The sequence below is a fragment of the Hemicordylus capensis genome, chromosome 3, assembly GCF_027244095.1.
Source record: "Hemicordylus capensis ecotype Gifberg chromosome 3, rHemCap1.1.pri, whole genome shotgun sequence".
In the NCBI taxonomy this organism is placed as follows: domain Eukaryota; kingdom Metazoa; phylum Chordata; class Lepidosauria; order Squamata; family Cordylidae; genus Hemicordylus; species Hemicordylus capensis.
This window is the reverse complement of record NC_069659.1, coordinates 283,660,365-283,681,069: the sequence shown is the minus strand read 5'-3', so window position 1 is coordinate 283,681,069 and position 20,705 is coordinate 283,660,365. Positions and strand designations below refer to the sequence as shown.

At 43.8% G+C, this 20,705-nt stretch overlaps 1 protein-coding gene across 3 annotated transcripts in view; it reads right to left on the bottom strand.

The window, feature by feature from the left end:
• Positions 1–11,747: 11,747 nt before the first annotated feature.
• The window catches only part of ARL3 (ADP ribosylation factor like GTPase 3), a 73,473-nt gene continuing 64,515 nt past the window's right edge, over positions 11,748–20,705 (bottom strand). For all 3 annotated transcript variants that reach the window (XM_053306331.1, XM_053306328.1, XM_053306330.1), the window contains exon 6: positions 11,748–15,379. In XM_053306331.1, coding sequence (XP_053162306.1) covers positions 15,332–15,379 — 48 coding nt within the window. In that variant the 3' untranslated portion in view covers positions 11,748–15,331. The remainder of the gene's footprint in view (positions 15,380–20,705) is intronic.

Sequence of the window (20,705 nt, the reverse complement as noted above, 5' to 3'; positions counted from 1 at the left end):
GGTGGGGACAAGAGACTCGTGGACATATCCTTGGAAATGGCCTGGTGCCATTACAATGTGTCCTTCAAAGCCTGCTTGTGAGGCTTATGCTTCAAAACTTAGAAACTGTAACCTTGCAGGGATCTGCATTGTCACTGGTGGCTGTTATGTGCTGTGAAGAGTTGGAAATAAACAAGGGCACATTCTCCTCCTCCTCTGGAGATGTGAAATCCTCATCTGATCTTCCCACCACGCTCCTGCAGCAAGCTTGCTTCTGACTGCATCTCTTCTACTAAGGTATCCAATCAGAACAGAAATGAATTTGTTCCCCAACAATTGCCTCCAAATTCTTTGTGAACTCTGATGTAAAATATTGTGTGAATACTTGGTTTCTGTATTTGATCCCTGGGGATGTTTTCTTTCAATATTTGATATGTGGCCAAGGTTGTTTTGCAGTATTTGATAGCTGGCATCAATGGTTTCTGCTATATGACAGCACTGGTTGCTGATAAACAATGGAGGTGGTCACAGCTCGGCAACAGAGCAAATGTTTTGTATGCAGATGGTCCCAGGTTTAATTTTTGGCCCCCACTTAAAAGGATCTTTTTCAGTTGTTCTCACTGAAAAAATGCCTGGTAAGTTTCCAGGGATCCCAGGGTTCTCCAGAAGATAACTGAAAACTCCTAGTGTATCATATTCAATAGTGCTTGATAGTTGACATGCAAAAGTGTTTAACAGCAATACTAAATAGTACTTGATAGTTCACAATTTTTGTAATTTTTCATAATTTCAAGCCTTCCAAAATCAAAACAACCACAAGATGCCAACAAGGCTAAAGCATTTTAATGTTGAATTAAAAATATCACTATCAAAATGTGAATTATGAATTTTGTCAGGCAATACTTTTATTAGGACCAATCAAAATGGCACCATTTTGTTGTGAGCACCAACATTTTGAATTATATACAACTCATAATCAGGTTGGATGGTAAGCAAAAAAAAAATCCAGTGGTGAGTTGCTGGGCATGGTGGCAAAGCCCCCAAAACAGTAGTTTAGAAGAATCATAAAATGGAATGTAGGAAGAATTGCAGAGACTATGACTGATTAACCTCACTAGGTAGGTTCTTGACACTGATTTCAGTATACATTAAATCCCTTTGGGACAAAGAAACAATATGGCCCTATCCATCCCCAGCACAGCATCCTTCCTATCTTGTTTCTTTTTTAGATTGTAAGTCCTTTGGGGACAGAGAGCCATTTGTTTTTTTAAATGTATGTAAACCACTTTGGGAACTTCTATGGAAAAGCTGTATATAAATATTTGTTGTCATATTTGAATATTGGTTATTGCCCCATTTTAAATAAGTATAAAATCTAGCCTTTTCCTTTGTTCTGCCTCCAGCATTGACTGGAGCACACAGGCTTCTTAGAAGGCAGAGAGCACTGTGTACTCTGTGTTAGAAGTGCTAGAAGCAAAAGTAAGTAAATGCTAGATTTCATATTTCTTTTAAAAATGGGGGAATGACCAGTACTGTTTCTTTGTCCCTAAGGCTTTATGAGTATCTTACATCTAGAATCTAGTGAGGCTGACCAACTTGCAGCTTCTGCTATACTCCATCCTCCTGGTTTTTGCCTTCCGCTACCATTCTCCACTTTTTTGCTTCATTGTCCAGCCAAATGAAGAGTTCTGCCGAATTTGAAAGTTTGGTGTTCCAAACTTTATGTTGTTTTGGTTACACAGCAACATAGGAAGCTGCCATATACTGAGTCAGGCCATAGGTCCATCTAACTCAGAACTGTCCACCCAGACTGGCAAGGGGTTCTCCATGGTTGCAGGCATGAGTCTCTCTCAGCCCTATCTTGGAGCTGCCAGCAGTGGTGCCTGGACCCAGCCCACTGCGAGGCCTCCACCTGCCACAAGTCCCCCCTGCATTTGGGGTGCCTCCTGCCACCGCCCTGCACCCACACCACCGCCCTGCAAAGTTACCTCCTTTTAACTGCCAATGTGTGTGGCTGGGGGGGTGAGCCAAGCATCCCTTCCTCCACCCCGTGGCAGCGGTGGCCAGAGCGGCCGCTGGTCCTGTCTGTCTGGTCTAGCAATCCTCACAAACAGAGAGGTGCAGGCGCTCTGGAGGGCCTCGTAGTTTGCAAGGACCACTGGGCCAGACAGGCCCGCCCAGTGGCTGCCCCGTCTGCCACCATGGGGGGGAGGCCTGCTCGGCTCACCCCACCCACCACCACACACACTGGTGGCTAAAGGAAGGTAACTTGCAGGGGGGAAGGGGCAGGGTGGTAGCGGAGTGGCAGCAGGAGGCCCCCCAGAGGTCCCCCACCCATTGGAAGCCCCCCTGGACCTTGGAGGCCAGGGCCAGGTCCTTAAGCTCTGGGGGTTAGAGCTCCTCTGGATGCCAGGGAGGGAACTTGGGACATGCTCTTCCCAGAGCGTCCCCATCCCCTAAGGGAAATATCTTACAGTGCTCACATGTAGTCTCCCATTCAAATGCAAGGGGGGCAATTAATGCTTGCTACCACAAGACCAGCTCTCCTCCCATTAGGTTGGTCCTAATAAAGGCATTACCTTACTGTGGCTTTGTGTTTTTCCCCTTGACAGACCAACACTGCTATCTATAATTTTTTGCATCCTCCCTACTATAAATCTGTTCCTTATAAAACTTCCAACATTTGTTGGGTGATTCTAGAGATGGCATCATCTGCAAAGCTGAAACATCTGCAGCAATCTGTGTGTTGTGAAACAAAACGGACAAACATTTTAACACAGGCTGAGTTGCAATGTGGATTGAGTCAATCTACATTTAAAATGTTATGGGGAATTATCCCCTTTGAGGATCCCTGTGGGTGTTCTTGTTGGGTGATGGAGAGCATTGTGGTCCAACAAACTGAAGGACTGATCTGGGCATAAATTCAAAACCTCCTTTAGCCATGGATTTGCTTGGTGGCTTTGGGCAACTTTAATCATATCTTGTCTGTTAAATATGAATAATAATGCCCTAGCTTACAGAGATGATGTGAGGGCAAACAAGATCAAAATTGCAAGGGGCTTTGAAATCCAATGTACATGATAAAATAGTTACTTTGATCTGCAGCTGTAGGCCACGATCTGCTGAGTATATTGATTTTTCTTTGATTGGGAACTGGTATGGGGCTTTGGGTTGATGAGTGAGTTTTCCTTTATGCCTCTTGAGCTTGCCCCTGAATAGAGATGCTGCATCTGTCTATCTGACCTTGCAGCCGTCTGAGTATAGCTTTCAATTTATGAAGGAAACATGCCTGCAGTCAAAACTGTGGAGCAGCACATTCTAATAGCATGTGAAAATAATAATTGAGAAAATCCTAATGCCAAGTCCATCTTCAGGATGGGTAATTATGTAACTGTGCTTTTCCAAATCTATTCAACCATGTCAGTATTAAAATGGAAGGTGTTACCAAAGCAGCTTGTCTTGGGGCGGCAAACAGCTCCCGTCTATGCGATTTGGAGTTGCAGATTTGCAACTTCCATCTTGGTTACCTGAGCTCATAGGATTGTGAACTCTGCACATGCCCATATTTGGCAAACTATGCAGTTTGGTTACTTGGCACAAGTAAACATGGGGCAGCACTGCCTGAGGTCAGAACAAGTGAGACCCCCATGGCCTCTCGCAAAAAGGGAGGAAGCTAGCAAGCAGACCCGGGTCAAAGAGACCTTCACAAGTGAAATTGCTAACTCCCTTCACAATGGGATTAGCCTCGATAATCACTCCTACAACTAGTTAACCAGGTGAGCATGGCACACGCCCAGCCTCCTACCACAGCATTGATGAGCTGGCAAGGACCCAGAGGTAGGATCATTAACTGGAAAATAAAACCTATCTCTTTCTTCCAGGAAGAGATTTCCCAGTCTCAGATAAAGCTTTTGAGTTCACCCATCCAGTACTCTCTTGACCACCTCTTGACCAGCCATTCCATCTTTTGTTTCTTAAAGATTACACCCACTTGATTGGTTCATGGAAACATGAACTTCTTTGTTACATGCAAGTGTCAGCCCCTGCAGTCAGGGCGCCTGACCTTTTGCATTGCCCCAGGGCATGATTTTACCTATTTGTACTCTTGACCCAAGCGCATGGTCAGGAGGAGGAAACACAGAAGATAAAGAAGGGAAAACACAAAGGAGAACTCAGAGAAGGAGCCTGGACCTACCCCCCAACCAAGCACTATCTGGGTTTCCTAGCTGGAGGGTATCAGCTCTGTGCCACTTGCCTTTTCCTTTTCCTGCCTTTCTGCTCAAGGAAATCTACCTGCACACTCCAACCTGCAAGTGCAGCCAATGCACCAATGGATCGGGACTGGTAATACTGTCAATCCTTTTTAGATCTCCTCACTCCCCTCTCTCTCCTCTTTAAGTCTACCTCTGGGTCCTTTCTCAAGTAAAGCTTTGAGCTGATTTAATTGATAATTTGGACCTTAAGCTAAAACGCCTCTACGTGCAACTCTAGTTAATACTGTTAGTTACAATTTTATTGCCTTCTCACCTTGCCTATTTATTTTATTTTATTTATATGCCGCCTGACTCCAAAGGCTCTAAGCAGTTCACAAAAATAAACACAATAAAGACAAAATAAAACAAAACAGCAATTTAAAGCATTCAAAGATTACTGAAAGCCAGGTTAAAAAAATGTGTCTTGAGGGCTCTTTTGAAGGCTGGTAAAGATGTTAAACCAAAATATGTTCTTTTCCTGTACCCATACAATCCCTAAATAAATCTTATTGTGCCGTATTTCTGTCTTCTCATTTCCAGACGAAAACTGTGCATAAATCAATATTGTAGTGAACTGTTCCATATAGTCATGTTGATTCCCCTTGTTAGCCCAAAAGCCTGACTGGAGTGTTTAGCCAGGACCCTGGAACAGTTTCATTAACAAAAGCCATATAATGATGATTCTTCTGTCCTGTGAATCGGTCTGTGGTTTAATGCCAGGAGGTCAGAGTCTATCCTCCATAGAGAAGGAACGAGAAACTATTGGAATGGTTTCTTCCAGCGTAGTCATGGAAGCAACAAAGCTCTCTTACTCTTTTTGCTCTTCTAAAGTGAACTAGATACATTTTGAGTGTTAATGATGCCTGAGTAATCATCATTTGAGGCCAGGAATTTGAGGTGAGGTATTGGGTGGGGTGGCCAATCTGTACAGCTAAGGGAATGTTGGTGGAGGCTCAGCTAACAGGTCTTGCTTTGAAGCTCAGGCTCTAATTACTATATTTGGGGTTGGAAAGGAATTCCCCCAGATCAGATAGAATTGTGACTCTCTTATTCTCCTTCCCTTATGGCACTTGGGACAGCTCCCTGCTTGAAGCATCTGGATTTGTTTTATTAAACTTGTTTTGCAAGTATTTCTGGCATCTTGTTTGGTCCTGTCTCTGCCTTTGTAGCACACTAAAATGATTTAGCTCACATGGGCGAATGTGTTGGATAGGAACGATCCTACCCAGTGCCTTGTTCTAGTGACTGAAGGATGGCTGTGAATGAGAAAAACGACCATGCTTTTTGTCTGTTTGTTTTGTTTTGGCTTGGTTATACAAGCAAGAATGAAGAACTGAATGCACCCTGCATTCAACACTGCTTGGAATTATACAAGGGGAGAAGCCAGTGCAGGGCTAGAGTAGCTAGCTATCAACTGGAGAGCTTGACTGTCCCCTTCAAAAGCTCCAAGGGAGTGAGAGAAGAGGCACTATGCCCTGTTCTCTGTTCTCACAGCTGTCCCTTTGCCCAGCCTCCTCCCCACTGCTGTGGGGCAAAAAGCCTCCTCCTTGCTACAGCAGGTCGGGGAGAAGCATGAGCAAGGGGGCGCCTGGAACAGTGGCGCAGGAGGCACAACAGTTGCCATCGGGGCGTAACTATAATAGGGCAAGGGGAGACAGTTGTCTGGGGGCCCACTGCCTTGGGAGGCCCCCCCCCAGGCAAGTCACATGACTGACTCCCCCAGCCGTGCATCCGCCCGGGCTTCCTTCCATTGTAGTCATCCTCCGAAACTGATGTGAGTGTCAAGACCTGGAGCTACCAGAACAGCATGTCCTTCTCTAGTACCATTAAATGACTTGCATTGTCCACAATTTACAAAACCTTTTAAAAAATAATTCAGGATGATGTTTTATTGTGACACATAGGGTGTGTGTGTGTGTGTGTGTGTGTGTGTGTGTGTGTGTGTATAACACTATGCTTTTTGTTACCACTATTCAGCCTCATTTAAGATTTCTTTACTTCATGAGCTGAGCTTCAGTGGGGGGGGGGCACTTTTAAAATCTTGTCTCGGGGCCCACTCCAACCTTGCTACGCCCCTGGTTGCCATCATCCCTTCCTGCTACTTTAGAACTTTTAAAAGAACAAGAATGACCTCCAGGTGGACAGCTGGCAACTCAGCTGGGTACCATCCCATGGCTTTAGTCCAAAAGCATTTAAACTAATATTCTGCCGGTGGAAATGTTTGCTTCAAAACAGCTCAAACCAGCTCTTAACCCTTCCTTCTGCTCCTGCCCTTCATGAAAGTTTCTAATCTCTCTCCTTCTCTCCCTAGCTTTTAGGTCTAATCCCCCTCAATCTTGCAGCACTTCAGGATATCGCTCAGCTGCCTCTTGCCTCACAGATGGTGGGTGTGACTTTTTAAAAAATTTACAGTTGGCGTAAAAATAAAGCAGCTGCTGTGCTGGGAGACAGCTTTAGCCATGTTTGCCCAGCTGTGCCGATGCTCACTCTGCTGGGCATAACTTAAATTCCCTTGTGGTCTGCACCTGTTTGAAGGCAGCCGTGTCAGAGAGCAAGAGGAGCAAGACATTTTCCCAAGTTCTGCTCTTGCTTTTTTCATTCCCTCTTGCTGCTCAGTGTACAAAACGAGAATGTAATCTGTGAAAGGAAGGCAGGTAGTGGCTGCTATTGCTGCTGCAGCATCTTCCAACAGTTCACAGGTGCAGTCCACCTCTTGTAGGCCTTTGTCTTCCCTATGTGCCGCTAGTTCTATTTTTCCAGAGAACTGAAGAGTTAAAAAAACTCAGAGGTCACAGTACTGTTGCCAACTTTTCTTCTGGCAGAGCTCCTGTGTCTTTAACATCTGCAAAATATGCAATGTACTTAGCAAGCAAGGATTTTCCCCAGTGCTGCATCTCAATGCCAGAAGGAAGTTCAGCTGTTGAACTTTTGCCTGTCATGCAGCTGTTAAAGGCACAAAAGCTCTGCCAGAATGAAAAAAGTTGGCAATCCTAGCAGTTTTAGAATTGGAAATGGCAATAATTTTGAATTGCTGGAGGCTTCTGAAAAGGGCAAGTATTTTTTGAGTTAGACAGTACATCCATATGGAAGTCGCAGGGCTGATGGGGCTGGGAGTCAAGGTGGCATTTATATAAAGCATTATTATCCTGCCCTTCTTCAAGCAAACACAAACACACACGCTATAACATTATTAACTTAAAAAACCCAGTAAAAGCAGCATTAAATAACAATTTAGCTAAAAATAACAGAATTTGAGACTTGCAGAACTAAAAACATCTTTAAGAAGCATCTGAAAACTGGAGTGAGGGCTGTTGTTGAAACCCCTTGGGAGGGAGTTCCAAAGATGTGGTGCCATCACTGGAAAGGCCTCCACCAGATAGATCTCAGTCAGAGGAAGCCTAAGGAACAGGTCCTTGGGTCCCAATATAAGTGCATAGGAAGTTTGTTGCGAAAAGGGGTTCAGTCATGTGGGGAGAGCCCCTTGACATCACTAAGTATACTTTCTCTTGGCCAGTAGAGTACTCGGGATGTGCCAAAATGTGATTTGGCTGTCTGAATCGTGGGCACCTCCAAAATTCAGGGCTTACACAGCCCCTTTAAAGTGGAGGAGAGAAGATCTGTGCCTGCTCCTCCTCCACTTGCTACCATCCTGGTGCTTCCCTCAGCTATGCCTGTGCACTAGCAGGGCATCTCCCAGCTGCTCCTGCACGGTCATGCAAATGGCCTCTGCACATGCACAGAGGCCATGTGTGTGCCAGTGTCATGCAGGGGCAGCCGGCACATGGGCATAACTGGGGGGAATGCCAGGATGGCGGTGAGTGGAGGAGCAGGTACGGACCTGCTCTCCTCCACTTTAAAAGGGTGTGCCTGCGATTTGGACAGCCGAATCACGTTTCAGCACATCCATATAGAGTACTGCAGTATCATCCTAGTTCCCAGAAACACCTCTATTGGACAGCAGCGCTATAGAAAGGTGCTGAAAGGCATCATCTCACACTGCACGGGAGGCGGCAATGGTAAACCCTTCCTGTATTCTCCCAAAGAAAACCACATGGCTTTTTGGTTGGGAAGATATGGGAAGGCAGTGCAACATCCTCCACTGGAATGAAGAAGCGTGCAAGCAATGTTTATGTGCCTACAAAATTATACCGTTGGTTTGTGTCTCTCTTGTGCTAGCTAACTCTAAAATGGGGATAGGCAAGCATGGACTTCACTTGTGTGAACTCTGGAGCTTATAAATACTCTCAGCAGCCAGGGAAGCAAATTATCTGAGAACTTACACCAATGTAATCCAATGTGACTACATTGTTTATGGATCAGACAACAAAACTGCTTTGTTCTTTACATGTTGATTCCCTAGGATGCAGTACTGAAACTCACTTTTCAAGTAACATTTTTTTCTATAGAAAGCCTCCACACAGAAAAAAGTGTACACGGGTACTTGTTAGAGATGCCAGGCTGCAACTCGGAAAAAGTGCATGCAAGTTTTAATTCCCCCAGGAAGTGGGAGAAGAGGCAGCTGTGGCTTCTTCCCACTGGCACCCCTCACTCCATCCCATCATCCATTATTGTCACCTGCTCGCTGTGTGCAGCACACTTGGAATCCACTTCAGTATAGCAGGTGGTTGTGGTGGTTCAGATGGATGACAACAGTTGTGGAGCTTGCAGGCAGGACAACATGCAGCAGTTTCCCCTCCTTTTGCCTCAGGAAGTTTACACGAATGCTTTTTGGATTGCAGTAACCCCTAAATCGAATCCTAGCATCACTGTAAAGTTGTGCCCTCAAGTGAGTGTCGACTCCTGGCAACCAAAGAGCCATGTGGTTTTCTTTGGGAGAATACAGGAAGGGCTTACCATTGCCGCCTCCCGCGCAGTGTGAGATGATGCCTTTCAGCACCTTTCTATAGCGCTGCTGTCCAATAGCTGTCCAATAGAGGTGTTTCTGGGAAACATACCAGTGGGGATTTGAACCAGCAACCTCTTGCTCGCGAGGCAAGTAATTTCCCCGCTGTGCCATTAGGTGGCAATAGCATCACTGTAGCAAGTGGTATTTGTATAGGAGTTCAATTTCCTAATTGTGCTGAAAAAGAAACGCTTAAACTGTTTCCAATTTAAACTAACCCCCCTCCCCGCCAAACAAATCCCAGATCCGGCTAACAGAGCTCTAAACGAATGATTTTATCACAAGTCAGATCAAGAGCATAATATATGAGCCTGATTTCCACTCTGGAAAGAAAAAGGGGGGGAAATCCTTTCTCAGTAGCATTTACTTGGTTGGCACAGTAGCTCAGCAGGCAAGGTGGCTGGGACATTGTAAGAGAAGAATGTTCCTGGCTGGGTAGCTTGCAGCAAGCAGCTGCATGGGAAATGAGGCAGCAGGAGTGACTGTCTGGTGACTTGGAGGTGGGTTTGCAGGGATGAAAGCCGACAGTAATGCAATCCATGTTGTGTTGAAGGGCTTAGTCAAGGGTACAAGAATCTTTTAGTTCAAACAATAGATGCATCAGCAACCACAGCAATAAAACATGCCTTCAGTTCTTCCTCAGTCCTGGGTTTCAACGTACAGGGCCGAACCAAATCCTTGTCATCTTAAGAGCATCCAATTTATCATGTAAATGTAAAAGCTTCTGGGTGTAATTCTCCCTACCTGACACACAAACAAGGTCACACAGCAAACCTGCCGTAAATTACATACCATTTTCCAGTAAAAAGCAACAGGAGAAGAAAATGCAGAAACCTGGATGCAAACAATAAATAAACGCTGTGACAAGTTCAACTGCTCCCAGGGTGTTTGTTTGCCAAAGGGACATTTTCCATAGCCAATCCATTAGGAAAATGAGAAGTGAAAGAATTTGCGAGTTTGCCTTAAAAACAGCAAAGATGGGGATAAACCACCCTCCAAAAATTAAGTAGGGCCATCTCATATTTCACCCCTGTGATTTGACATCATGCCAGATGGGCACTGGTGTGTGTGTGTGTATCCTCGTGTTTTTATAGCTCAGTTTACTGCTGATGACTTCTCCCTGTAAGTAATGCAAATTCTTGTACCTCCTTGATAAAACCCCAAACAAAATTGAGTTTTTAGGCCAATTTGCAAAGTGTAAAACTTGGTGGGTTCCCTTCACCACCAGTATACATTTTAAACAACTGAAAAATTGGGATCAAATTAATAATAGTTCACATTTATATGTATGTTAATGTTTACACTTTATCACAGGAATTATTATTATTATTATTATTATTATTATTATTATTATTATTATATTTATATCCCGCTTTTCCTCTAAAGAGCCCAGAGCGGTGTACTACATACTTGAGTTTCTCCTCACAACAACCCTGTGAAGTAGGTTAAGCTGAGAGAGACGTGACTGGCCCAGAGTCACCCAGCTAGTTTCATGGCTGAATGGGGATTTGAACTCGGGTCTCCCCGGTCCTAGTCCAGCACTCTAACCACTATCCATATAACAATCCTGTAAAGTAGGTTATAATCCTGAAGCAGGGCTGAGAATGATGCCTAAGGCAATCTAGGGAGTTTATGGCTGAGGTGAGAACTGAAAGAGACCCTTCCTAGCTCACAGTTTGCACATTTAATCACTACACTCTACCCACTATGCAATTTGTGACATGCATATGATCCTAGCCACCTGAGCAGACTTCTGCATGTTATCACTTAAATTGCAGGTGCATATCTAATATGCATCCAGATGTGCATCTAAGTGTAGGTGCTGTATATCCATACTACATTCCTTTCCATTGTATATGCATTCCAATGTGCATCTTCATTCACATTCTGGACAACTAGTCACACATAAATACATTTTTTAAACATGACTTGAGTGTAATCCAGATGATAGATTATATATATTTTTATAAAGGAAGAACTGTTAGTTTCCCATGAAATAATGGGATAGCATCTATGTCATTAGTGGAAGCAGCCTAATTTGAAATCTAGCTGTAGGTTTAAAATGCAGAACTTTTTGCTAAGTGTAGTCCTTGTACTGCAGAAAATATAATCCAACATCATTAGACAGGTTGCCAAGAGATGGGCTTGTCATAAAGGGGTCACAAATAAATGAGGGTTATATCCTCTTCCAGAAGGTCCTCTAAACAGCCAAGCGGGCTTCCTAGGAGCACACTGTAAACATGTCCAGACAAAAGTAGGTTCTTCTGATTGCTGGGGGATTTACTTCCTGGTAAGTGTGCTTCAGATTGTAAACTACCAATGGTTAAATATCCTGTGACTTTCAACATCTAGGGATCTATGTGGAGTGAGTCTCCACAAGTACCAAATAGGAGAGCCAACCATGGTAGGATACAAGGACACAAGCATACAGAAGCAATGAGGTAGTGCTAATGGGCATACAGATGAATTGGACAGGGACAGATCACCATGCGGAAAGATTACCTGAGATGGAGGAGTCCCAGGCACAGCAGTTTCACACACCTGGCTTCAGGTGAGATTCCTTAAAAGGATACCAAGACCTTATTTTTAGAACAATACAGACACTCAATGTATTTGTCATTTCTACCAAATTTTATTCAAGTTTGCCAAACGTCTAAAACATATACACTGAGGCTTAACATCACCAAATATTACCACACCCCATTTTCATTAACTTCAAAAAAGAGATAAGAAAATGAAGAGATCAGATAAAGATTAGAGGTACCCTAAAGCAAGATAGGATGGGAAAGCAGAGATGGTGCACTGGACAGAGCTTGCAGCTATGGCTTTTTATAACAGCTGAGCATGATCTGGCATATAAGAGCGTCCTTTTTAGAGAGCAGACCCAGCCATGTATAATCAAAAGAACAAGTCATTAAGCTACATATGAACCATGCTCTTTTCATTCTAATGTGTTGCATGAAACATAATGTGTTGCATGGTCTCTCATGTTATACTTCAGCCATTCTGGCTTGGCTTTGATGTATCAAGACAGCTTAGTGACATCCAAACAGGAAAGATGCAGTTAAAAAAAATGAGAGAGTACTTTACTGGCAGAACCGCTTGCTAAAGACCTGGAGCATAGTTGGTATTTGTACTTAAGTCAAGATAAATCCTTTCACACAGTATGTACCTAACGTGCAGGGCTCACGGTCTTGGGGTTCTCATGAAGGCCAATAGCAGAGCTGAAATTAAAAATGATTAGATAAAATCATGGAGGATGGGTAGCTGCTAACTAAGCTGGTCAGAAGATGCTAATTCCCCTGCTCAGAGCAGTCCTTTTTATTTGTTAGGAACAGCAGAGGCAGATTACTCCATAACTGTCCTGTTTCTTGCATATTACTTGTGAAGCATCCACCAGGTAGAGGTTGTTCTTGGAGACAATCAACTTCATCTTGTAGTTCTCAGATGCTTTAGTTAACTCAAAATTATTTGAGCTTGATGAAGGTATGATGGCTGGAGTTCTAGGGTTGTTGAAGATGATGAAGCATGGTGGTTCCTTTTGGTTCAATTAATTCCACTTGTACCAGTCAGATTCCTTTTTCTGCAAAATAACTTCAGCAACAGAAGAGATCGGGACAGAACCAGCATCATTTGCATTTTGTTTGTGGTCTTGGAAAAGCTGAGATTTTGTGCCCAAAGATAGAAGTCACAGATGGGAGTAGGGTTGGATTGCTTCACAGTTTGTCAGCTGGGTGGTGTTTGGGGGTGTTTCTTTAGCTTGATGCACAGACAATAAAGAGAATGTACATTTTCCTGAGTAGCAGCTTCTTTTGGATTTTAGAGGGGAACCTTGCAGACATTATGCCATGAGCAGACAGGCCTTTCCAACATCTGGAGTGAATAGTCTACAAAGCTATTTTATGTCTTTTAAAACTGGGCTAAAAGTGCAAAAAATCTTTCCACAGTGGTTTGTATACATTGGACCTCTAGAGAAGGAATATCTTTTGACAAACATAAATCATTAATTGCACCATGTCATCAGCTACCCAACTGATGGGGAACAACATAAAGCATGTGCTTTTAGTGGTATTTTTAGCTGTCATATTTGGGATAGATTCAGATAGTAATCTGCACTTTTGTTCTTACTAACTCACTCTGGCAATGTTTGTTTATGACTTTATTTCTCCCATAAACTGCTTAGAGTAGGTGAGCTAGAAATTTAATATCTAATATAGGATATGGACGTCAATTAATGTTTGTAACAAACCAACATGAAAGAGCAATATAGAGGCAAAGTCAAGGTTGACAAGAAATGATAGTTGCTAGATTTGCATTTTGCTGTATCTAGATTAATAGGACCTAAAGCCTAAACCAGTTGCATAAAGTTGGGGACACCAATGGAATATGTGGTCAAGAAATGTCTGAAAGTGGCTAATGCACTGGCTCTCCAAGGTATGCACATAATTTGAGGTTTACGAAAGCATGCTCCCTTTCTCCCACTAGGAATAAGAATGGGCATTATGGATGCCATGACATTTTCAGCCTTGCAGTGTGGGTTATAATCTCATGCTGCATGCTGAATGTATTGCATGCAAGATTGCTCTCACCAAATGACTTTGTTCTTGAATTTAGCAGATGATCTCGAGGTGAGGAGCAGCCTCCTATGTTTGCACAAGCCTTGGGCTCACAGGTCTCCCTCTTTCCTTCTCTGCGTAAGGCGAAGAGAGGAGCTTTCTGTTCCCAGTTTGATACAAACCATAGTTTCCCTCTCCATGTTCAAAGTCCATCAGCTACCCAACTGATGGGGAACAACATAAAGCATGGGAAACTGCAGTTTGTATCAGACAAGCAACAGACACTTTAAATCTCCTCCCCTCACATGTGGCAGAAGGGTGGGGAAGTATGCAAGCTTGTAATGCTAAACCATGGTGCACATAACACTAAATTACATTTCAGCAGCATGTCGTTCAAAGGTCAGGGTGTTTCCTCCATGCATCTTCCTAGTGAATATTCTGTACGAGGTCATAGGGTTTTCTTCTCTTATTCTGAGGGCTGCTGCTGCTGCACTTTTTAAAGATCACACAGTACTTCCCTCCCTAAACCCCTCCACTAATTAAGAAATACTTCCTGAAGTAAAGGGTATCATTTTTTCACACATCCAGACTGTCATTTCCACAGCTAGAGCTGCAATTTAATTTCTAAACTGGAAGTGCAGGAAGTAGTGCAGGCTCACATGGATGGGATGCCAGACTGTGCAGTTCCAACTCCTCCTCATTAGGACTGAGCCACCACAGTGACCCTGCTAATCCCACAGTTAGTGGTCTGGACTCACTGGGATTAGCACATTTCCCATGTAGTTTGTAGGTCTTGGGCACCCTGAATCAAAACCTGACTCAAAGCATCCCCAAAAGCAGTAAAGGAAAGAACAGTTACCAGTTCTTTGCAGTTAAAACATGAGCACTAGATGGACTGCTGCCATGCTGTTAAAATTCCATCCTCACTGAGGGATTTATACAGTGCAACAAAATGTAATGCTAAAGGATATCTGGTCCCTATATGCCAACCATACTGTATATATGCTACAATGTATTACAGCTTGACACTGTGCTATTTGAGCAAACTATAGCATACCTAGTGTCCTGATGATTCTTACATTCAGGTAATTAAGGAACGGAGCTGCAACATACATGTTATGAAAGGAAAGGCAGGGATACCTAAGTATCTTGATAAAAGAAAGGCTCTTCATGTGGGTGTGCAAGTCTCTTACCAGCATTATACAAAGTAACATTTTAAAATTGAAGCACACATGCTAACGAAACACCATCCCATTTGTCAAGGAGAAAAGCTTTGAATGGTACCAAGCGAGCATCCTGAGCAATTTCAAAAGCAATGTGGACTCCCACACATTGCGACAACCATCCTAGGTTGAACCCACCAGTCGTCTTTATGCTAAACCACAATCAGATCTCATTTTCAGATCTCATTTCTATAATCAGGTGAATATGGAAAACTTTAATAACACTATTTATGCATAAAAGGGGGGATGATACTAGAGAGCAAGTAAAGTTCCAATGTGAGCAGTAGGCATAGCTGCTGTTCCCATTTCTAACAGCTATAGCTGCACGCAGATGGAAAAATATTTGGTCAGACACTAGCAGCCAGCTAGTGTGTTTGGCTCCTGCGGCCCCTCCGATTCCATGCAACTCTGTTGGACTTACTTCTTCTTTGCATTGACATTTTTGCAGACCCAGTTCATCCCATCCTTCAAAACAAACAACAAAAAAAGAAAGGGATCATTAGGTGAGATAGAAGGGGCAACCTGTGCCCAAGTGCCAGTAAGCTCTCCCCAGGTCCTTCACTGGCCTATAAACAGTCATTCTCCATTTTGATCTCCCTCTTGGTTCCCTAGCTTATATCAAAGTTGTATGTCCATTATGCTGGAAATACTTTGTCTTGTTAGTTAGAAAACCTAATCTGCATTATCCCTTTTTTGTTCAGAACTATACATTCTTTGTAGTAAAGTTATAGAACTAGAAACTTTTGCCACTATCATCTCTTCAGGCTTTAGTTATGAGAAATTCTGGTAACTGGGACCCACCACTCATTAACCACATGGTGACCATATCCCGTTGAATAGGGTGGTCTATAAATTTAAATACAAGAGAGAGATCGAGGACTTGCTGCTAGCTCAGCTGTGTGAAATCTTAGAATACAGCTAGATTAGCACTCTTGTCATATTTCATTTAAATTTTGCCCCATACACGTGTGCTTCCACCTCCCTGGATTACAGGATTCAGTTTTTCATTTCTTTCTCTCCCCATCTCATACACACTGCTGAAGGGACCCTGAGATGAAATCATAGAATAGTTTCCACTAAAATAAACTAACAGATTTAATTAATAATGGTTGACATACTGCACAAGGGTATGTCAGCCCTGTAATGCTGCATGTGCACAAGCTGTGCAAATGTAAACATTGCACAAATGTTTCCAGTGGGTGTGCTTCATTTGTACAATTTTTACATTTGTGAAACTTGTATGCATGCAACATTATGGGGCTGATGTACTCTTGCACACTATGTCAGCCAATATGCCTAGCTGATGGGGGTATGTATCTGAAAAGACATGCAATCAATGGCTAACATGATGTGCAGTCTACCATCTTCGTAATGCTTCGTTCTGGTGCTGCTGTGGACTTGAGCCCTGATGCTGCAATGTGGAAAACTGTTGTAATGCTGCTTGCACAATCACTCATCCAGAACAGTATTGGGGCTGTTTCAGAGTCTGCAGCAGTCCCAGGGTGGAGTGTTATGGAGAATGGTAGGCTATGCATCATGTCAGTCAACTTTTTTTTTTAAAAGGGGGAAATTGAAGCACAGGAAGCACAATGCAGAGAGCACAGCTTCTGTCCATTTGCACATTTGAAGCTGTCTTATACTGAGGGGCAAATTACACATTACTTGAAACACAAAGTTTGGCTCTTGCATGCGAAGTTTCTTTGTGTTAAATATCAGTTGTGTGTGGGGGGGCAGTCTGGGTCAGGACTACAGCAGGGGTAGAGAGTGGTCTTATCCTCTCTGCCTCCGCCACAGCCCCAATCCAGATCAAGTCCCTCACAGTTGCTATTTCCCCCAGAAAGGAAGCTCTCATTGGTATCCAGCTTTCCTCCTGGAGGAAACAACAGCTACAAGGAAGGAGCCAATCTGAATCCAGACTATAATGGAAATAAAGGGTTAGTCTCCTGCTGTCCCATTATGGTCTCAATCTGGATTCTCTCTCCACCCACAACTGACATTTAACAAAAAGAAACCAAGTACATGAGGGCTGAACTACTTGCTTAATGTAGTGTAAAGTCTGGCCTTGAGTCAGGCCATTGGCCCACCTATGATAGCTCCATTCTGAGTACTCTGATAAGCAGTGACTTTCCAGGATCCAAGACAGAAGGATTTCTCCCTCCTTCTACCTGAGATTTTTTAACTGCAGAGCTTGTCTTGGGAGACTAACCAGCCCAGACCAATCACAAATCTCTCCAATGACTGACAAGCTCCTGCATTAAGAAAATGGCCCAGGAAATGATGTGCAAAGGGCAACAGACAATGGGTTGCATGAATATCGGCAAAAGAATGTGCAAAAATTTGTTGGTTTGGACACATTCTTTATCAAGTTCCCAAACTTCTCTAATTTTCACATAGCAAAAATTGAGGAATAACTTCAAGTTTATATTTCATGGATTGTGTTAGTAAGAATGAGTGCTCAGGGTTGTGTATCTTGTTGTGTACAGTGCAGTATCTGGAACATAACTGGGAAGCCTGAAGGTTTCAGCTTCCTTTTTTAAACATACGCATATGGAGTCTATTAAAGGATGTGCCCACAGAGCAGCTTCCTATACAGATGGTTCAGTACTTCTTGAGGAAAATGTCCCAGGAAAAGGTTTAGGTGGGGCTCTCCAAAGAAAGTGACGGCAGAAGGCTTCTGTCCCCGACACCGTTCCCTGACCCTCCCCACAGCTGCCTGTTTGCCCTTATATCTCCAAGGCCCCATTCCTCCCCTCCCTCTCTTGTCAAGACATTTAAATTCGACAGGAGCCTTATGCATTATGATCAAAATGCTGGGGTGTAAATATTATGCAAAACTAGTAGAATTAGAAAACAGCCATGTCAACTGCCTTTGCTCTACTTCATCTTTTAGTAATCTGCTTGCAAAGAATAATAAAAAAGGCTTTTTGCATGATTCCTGCTGCCCCCGTTGCCTCTGAAGCAATAATCACATTTGCACACATCATGGCATACAAGGGAAGCAGTGCTCCTCATTCATTTTGAATGTAGGTTTATTTGCTGAAGCAGAACAGCTGAGACAGCTTAAAGTAATAAATGTCTGCTGACACCCCTTTGATATTCAGCACAACAATCTTATAAACAATACATCCCTGCAAAACAACGACTAAGCATCCCATGCCTGGCTCAAAGCAGACCAGAACCTAACATATAGAGGAATTCAAACACTGCCCAGTGCCACAAGGGAGCTCAGTAAAAGGGATGCTGGGCTACCTGAACGCTGCATAGCTGAGGCTCATAAAGCAGAGTTTATGATGGGATTTACCGTGGCTGCAAGCCTGACTATATAACAAGGGCAAAAGAATGACAAGGCACTCTGCAGGAGGAAAGGTGAACTTCAAATGGCTTTTCAATTCATATGTAGGTCACTTAACTCTGAAGGCAGGAACTGATCCAAAAACCACTTTTATAGCATGAGCCAATTCAAAGAGAATTGTGATTGTCTCTAATTGGTTTGTGGGGGGATATCTGTGTGAAATTAACACATGGTGGGAGGAAGAAGCGGGGGGAGCCATATTTTTATCCAACTGTAAAGTGCTTCCCATACTCACTCCAGATAGAGAACTGTCAGTATCTTAGTTCAATGATCGGAAATACATTTTCTTATCAGGACAGCTGAAATGCAGAGACGAGCTAATGGAATGGAATGCTAGTAAATAACTGGTATTTGCCAGCACTAGAAAGAGAGAAAGAGGGAAGCTAGCCAATATAAAAGCAGAGAAGGAAAAGGCCTGGAAAAGAGCACGAGGGGATTTGAGAATAATCAGTAACATTTTTGTTACATTTATCTTAATGAAGTAAAATTGTAAGACATATGTAACAAAAATGTTACTGATTATTCTCAAATCCCTTCGTCTAGTCTGGTCCTCTGGTCTGATCTATCAGGGCTGCAGTAAATGTTAAACATTTAGTGCAGCCCTGATAAATCAGACCAAAGTTCCATCTAGTCTAACAACCTGTTTCCAGACAGTCACCATTGCCATCTAGATTGCTCTGGGAAGCTAACAAACAGGGCATGAAGACAACATCCTCCTGCTTTTTTTGTCCCCAGCTTCTGATCTTCAGAGTTGTACTGCCTCAGTACATCTGTCCCCCACCACCAGTCAACCTTTTTCCAAACTAAGAAGTGCCAAATAATTTAGCCTTTCCTCACAGGGAAGGTGCCCCACCCTCTTGATAATTCTGGTTGCCCTGTTCATCTCTTTTCTGGCTTTAAGATGTCCTTTCTGAGATGGGTGGCCAGAATCGTACAGAGTGGCCCACACAATCTGCAGCCTGCTGGTGATGGAAGAAGGGCTGTGGGTCTGCAAGGGATGCTGAAGGCTTCTCAAGCAGTGGACCAGCGACGGAGGGGGAACAATTTTTGTGTTTTTCCCCTCCCTCCCAAAGCCTCTTCACTGAGGTTTCTGAGGGCTGCCCTCAGGAATATATTAATGCACATGGAAAGGGCTTTTGGAGGGTGGGGAGAGATGTGAAAATTGCTCCTCCCTGCCAAAGCCCAGTCAGCCAAAGCCGAGTCAGCTACAAAGCCCAGTCAGAAGCCTTCAGCGCAGGGACGCAAAAGGCATCCTTCTTCCTTCACTGGAAGGCTGTGGATCATGTATGCCAATATACCAAATGCAGGCACTTTATATCCAGGCAATCTTTAGTTACAGTTCCTTTCCTCATAATTTCTAGTGTGGAATTTGACTTTCACAGCTGCTGCACACTGAACTAACATTTTCAGGGAACTAGCATTCACTATGACTTCATGTCCTTTCTTGGAGAACTGCATCCAGTTCAGGCCTCATCAGTGTTTTTGGTTCATTAACAGATACTCTCAAACAACATTTTTACTACAGCACCGGTACTTTTGTACTAATATCCGCAATGACTTTCAGTACTGAAGCCAGCCTAGCATGATGATTATGTTATATGTGCAAACAAAACTCATCACAAGTCCAGTCACAGTTACAGATACGAAGATGGTAAGGGAATAGGTTTTTAACACCATCTCAATTTCAATCGTCTGATGAGTCTTTGTAAAATTCAATTGACAGTTGAGTCTATTGTGTCCTAATGTTTCTTACAATGCTGCTGATGTAGAAAGAATAAATGGACCTGCTTCAAAAGAATGTGTGGTCTAAAACATTTATTTAGGACTCCACAGGGGTCAGGATATGGGGAAAACATTCACCATGCATGTGCTCTCGGGTATGTTCTGTATAGTAATCAGCACTTCCTGAAATATGAGATTACTAGCTGAACCCGCACAGAGCATCTGTGCGGTAGTTCACTTCCTTTTTGGGGTTAGTTGGGAGAATTTGTTTGGCTGGTCCTCCCACAGCTCTTTAACTGGCTCTGTCCCCCCCACAACAGCTCTCTTGCTCGCTCTGCCCCCCCCTCGTTCGCACTGTCGCTCCCCCGCGCACCTCTCTCGCTCATGCTGTCGCTCCCCCCGCGCACCTCTCTCGCTCATGCTGTCGCTCCCCCCGCGCGCCTCTCTCGCTCGCTCTGTCTCTCCCCCCCATGCCTCTCTCGCTCGCTCTGTCTCTCCCCCCCATGCCTCTCTCGCTCACTCTGTCTCCCCCGCCACCTGCCTTTCTCAATCGCTAGAGTCTGCGGCCACCACCGGTCACCAGGCCAGGCCTGCCAGCGTGGGCCGGCCAATTCTCCTACTCCCCTCTCCCCAAGCCTTCTGCCTCAGTCCCCTCCCCCCAATCCTTCTGCCCCAGCTTGCTCCCTCCACCCCCCACCTCCACTTTTTAGCCTGCTT